Source organism: Podarcis tiliguerta (genome assembly GCF_965153285.1).
Source record: "Podarcis tiliguerta genome assembly, chromosome: 9".
Lineage (NCBI taxonomy): Eukaryota > Metazoa > Chordata > Lepidosauria > Squamata > Lacertidae > Podarcis > Podarcis tiliguerta.
The window spans coordinates 20,839,113-20,843,789 of record NC_139542.1 but is presented as its reverse complement, the minus strand read 5'-3'; the positions used below and the strand labels follow the sequence as shown (position 1 = coordinate 20,843,789).

At 45.1% G+C, this 4,677-nt stretch overlaps 1 protein-coding gene across 1 annotated transcript; it reads right to left on the bottom strand.

Annotated features, from left to right (window-relative positions):
• Window positions 1-1,374: 1,374 nt before the first annotated feature.
• Window positions 1,375-2,148, bottom strand: LOC310657481 (olfactory receptor 1L8-like; the record flags this gene model as incomplete). Its single annotated transcript, XM_083398077.1, has 1 exon — window positions 1,375-2,148. The coding sequence occupies one exon, from the start codon at window positions 2,146-2,148 to the stop codon at window positions 1,375-1,377; it is 774 nt and encodes a 257-aa protein (XP_083254203.1).
• Between the last annotated feature and the right edge of the window lie 2,529 nt (window positions 2,149-4,677).

Genomic DNA, 4,677 nt, shown 5'->3' with positions numbered 1-4,677 from the left:
CTGAAATGAGTGCAGAACTCCCTATAGCCAGAGAGTTTTTGTGTGCATCTCAGCTCTGAGGTTTCCAAGTACTTTTCAGCTGCCAAGAGTGCCATCCTTTTGACATTAGAACATCTTATATCTCACAGTTATCCCATCGATCTCAGCTCCATAAATATTAGTTTCATTCTAAGGCCTCTGGTTATTTGGGTACACATGCAAGATTCTCACAGGGGTCACCAACATGGCGCCCACAGGCCTGCCGGTACCGCCTATGGCACCTTCAAAAGGTCTCAATAAATAGCCCCTCTAAAACCCACAGATAATGTGAGATTGTCTGCTCTTCCTGTTCAGCTACATTGAATACACATCCTTAAACATGCCCACATTCCTCTTGGTGTCAGGATAGGATGCCCACCCTCCCATACGTTCTAAGCAGAGTTATGCAAAGAGCTCTCTGTGAGCAAGCTGTGCTCCTGTTTCTGCTCTTTCTGATGTAGGAGCCATTATGCTATGCTCCCACAGCAGCCATTTTGTGATATGCCTGCCTTCACAGCAGCCATTTTGTGACTGTCACCCATGGAACTTTCTCAGAATTCCAAATGTGCCCACCAGCCTCAAAATGTCAGGAACCCTTTGTGTTCATCCCAAAGTCTTTCCATTTGCTCCTGTACCAGTGTTGGGCTTTAGGAATCATCACAGCCTGTTGCAGATAAGGAAGGCACATGTCTGACAGTTAACTCTTTATTAGCAAGAGAAACATTTGCAGCGGCTTCCCTGGTTCTTCAGATACACAAGCGCACATGTTTCTAGCCTCTAGGGAGTCCCTCCATAGGTCTGGGCCCTAGGGAGCAGGTGCAGCAACAGTGAGACCCCACCCCTCTGCCAGCTTATATACCCTCCCCTGACAGGTTATGCACTTGCAATCTGAGACTTCTCCTGAATGGAAGGCACCACTGCTCTTCCCACTTCAAGCCCCTCCTGGTTCTAGGAAACAGTGGAGCAGGTGGAGCAGGTGAAGGGAATCTACTGACTCATCTGTCAGCTGAACAGCCTCTTCTTCTTCCGCCACATCTGGCACACCTTCCTCCATCTCCGTCTGCCCTGACTCCCCCTTCTCCCCTGGCTCCTGTTTTGTGGGTGGTGTCACACCCCATAAATCACTGGTCCCCTCTTCTGTGTCGCTCCTCTGGTCCCCTGCCACTCTTCAGAGCCCTGCCAATTCCTGACAGGAACATAGGAAAGTACCTTATACTGAGTCAGACCATGGGTCAAAAAAGTTCAGTATTGCGTGCAGTTTCTGGCAGCGTTTATCCTCGGCCCTATCTGGGAAATTTTGCATGCAAATTTGATGTTCTACTGTGCTACAGCCCTTCTGTCTGCTTTAACAAGACGTTAGGCACCCAGGATGTGTTGTAGCCTCAGCAACTTAATCACTCCTGCCCTTATATCTTTGTTTCTCAAACCGTAGATTATGGGGTTGAAAATGGAAGGCACATTGAAATAAACAAGGTCAGAAATGGCCCTTAACGTGGACAAGAGGTTCTCTTTAAGGGGATCTTTGACTTCTAGACTTCCTGTCACTAAAAAAAACACCAATGACGCATAGAAAATGGCTAGCACTAAACCGTGAGTGGCGGCTGTGGTGAGCGATTCTCTGGAGCAGTTACAGTGGTTCATGGTCCTTGATACTTTCAGAATCTTGTTGTAGGAAAAACCAACCAGAGAAAAGGACCCTAGAAGGTGAAGAGCCATTATGGTGAGCCGGTAGAGTTTGGCGTACACAGACAAATCCTTGGAACACAAAATGTCTTCCAGAGAAGAAGGAGTGCAAAAGAAGCTGCAGGAATGGGCAAGCTGGCAAGACTTTTGCCCAACAAATGTAAGCACATAAATCATGGGATAAACAGCTGCAAAAACCCAGGAAATGCTCAGGATTCTGATTGTTAGCCTATTTGTGATTTTTCTTTCGTAATGAAATGGCTGGCAGACGAAACAGTACCTGTCAATTGCCATGGCGGTGACTGTACAGATGAGGAGGTTGCTGTGAGCATTCAAGGCATAATACTGGATTAAGCATACTGGCAAAGTAATGGGGCGGGAGGTGTCTCGGGCAAACATCGCAAACAGGTAAGAGTTAGTAGCCACAAGTCCACCAAGATCCACCATTGACAGTTGGCAGATGAGAATGTTTTTTGGGGTCTGCAGAGCTTTTTGTGAGCAGATGCTGATGGTGAGGAGCAGGTTGGACAGAAGCCCAAGCAGAAAAAGAGGAGCCAGGAAAATCAATATGATATGGGTTCTACTCCTTGCGTGAATGAAACCCCACAAAAGTACACCGGTGAAGGAGGTAGCATTGGGGGGGTTGAATTGGCTCGATGAATTGTTAGAGCTGCTTTCCATTCCTGCTTCTGAAGAGTCACTCTGGGATCCTTCTGGGTTTCTTTTTAATGTTCACATTAGCTGGAGAAACAAGATATAATGATGGTGAGGATGATAACTTTGCTCTAGTAGCATATGTAGTAAAGGTAAAAGGACCCCTGACCATTAGGTCCAGTCATGACCGACTCTGGGGTTGCGGTGCTCATCTCGCTTTATTGGCCGAGGGAGCCAGCGTACAGCTTCCGGGTCATGTGGCCAGCATGACTAAGCCGCTTCTGGCAAACCAGAGCATTTACCATTTACCTTCCCGCTGGAGCGGTACCTATTTATCTACTTGCACTTTGGCGTGCTTTCAAACTGCTCGTGAGCAGACTGATGGCCATGGAGCCATGCAAACTGAGACTACCTGGGAGAGTCACTTCGCCTCTTCTTGAGGGCTTCCTAGTGGCAGATTGAAGTGCTTGCTGGGTAAGTATATATTGCTTGCTGTTTAGAATAAAAGCTTTAACCTTCTCACTCACTTGTGTTTTGTATTACTTCTGAATCTCATTTTAAGAAACCACCTTGCATTTAGCAAGACAACATCCATATGAAACTACTGTATTAGGAGCAAACATTAGGAGATTTAGAGGAAAGCATCTACAGTACATTGATGAAACCCAGCTCTATTTATCTGAACCAGGAGAGGCCATGCAAGCTCTGGACAGGTGAATGGACTCAGTGGTAGGCTGGATGAGGGCCAATAAGCTAACTCTGAATCCTAGCAAAATGGAGGCCCTGTGGGTGGGTCGTTCCCAAGTCCATAGACTCAGTCAATTGTCTGCTTTGGGTGAGGTTGTACTGCCACTGAAAGAGCAGATTCATAGCAAGGCAGGTGTTATTGGGTTCATCTTCATCACTAAAGGTCCAGATGACCTTTCAGTGGCTAGGAGTGCATTTTACCAGCTTGGGCTGGTAAGACAGCAGTTTCTGGATCAGGATATCCTGACCACTGAGCATAGAAACCCATGATAAATTTCCACACTTATGTTCAAAGTTAACATAACCAAACATGAGTGAACATTTTCAAAGAAGGGACAAAAGAGAAGCTGGGTTTTTTTGTTTTTTGTTTGTTTGTTTGTTCTGTAATAGAAAACAGAAGCAAAACAATGATCCCTACCTAGAACATTGCAGCCTTGCCTTAGCATGTCGGCTGCTTGGATGTTTTTTCATTTGCGGTGTTTATTCAAGCTCTTTTATAAACAATGCAATGGTGCATCAATATTTTTATTGCTGTTTTATGCTTTTATTGTGATGGTTTCATGATGATATTTTAGTAACTTATTAAGTTGCCTTGAATGCTATTTCTGGTAGAAAGGCAGTTTATACGTATTCTTTTTAATAATGGTGTCCATGATAATGATAATGATGTTACCATCAAGGTAGGGGGAATGAGAATTATAGGAGCCGGAAGAGACACATTGTGCGCACCACCAGACTTGGAAAGGGCAGACTGTGAAAAGTGAGACTGCAGCTCATTACCACACCCTGGGAAACATATTGAGTCAATGGGCAGTAGAAAGCTCATATCATTAAGCTTTTTCTTTCTTTCTTTTCTTTCATGTACCGGAATAGGAGTGAGTGTGGGACAAACTTATTAGAAACTGCTTTCCTGACTCATTGAAGGTTCTGTCAGTAGTGGACAGTGTGGAGGGGCAGAGCTGCTCACCTGATCCCTGGTCATTTGCTTCTCCGCTGCTTACCAGCAGTTGAAGGGGAGTGGCAAGATTGCAATGAGTTTGGCGTTGTGGAGATGCTCTATCCATGCCATACTCACCTTGCTTTCTTAACACTTGTCACAGGCTTCTGACTTGAAGAGTTTACTCAGTAAGAAATCTGAGCTGGCAAGATCTTAACTGGGCTGAACCTTGCTGGAAGTAAACAAGACTGTCAACTAGAGTGGTACCTCAGTTTTTGAACGTAATCCGTTCCGGAAGTCCATCTGAGTTCTGAAAAACTGAAAACTGAAAGCGGAAGCCTCAATACAGAAAACTCAAAATGGAAGACACATTTCCTGTTTGACTTCTGAGGCACATTCAAAAACTGAGGCATTTACTTCTGGTTTTTCGGTGTTTGAATTCCAAAACGTTTGACTACGGAGGCGTTCAAAAACTGAAGCTGAAGCTGCCTCGATACTTTTGGTAACATGTTTCTCACTGACAGAGGGTTTATCTCTGAACTACGCTCTGACGCAAGGAAAAAGTTTCAAGTGTTATTGAACGTTTACTAAATCCCGGCACATCTGGAAAACCTGAATGTCACAAAGCTTGTCCTGTA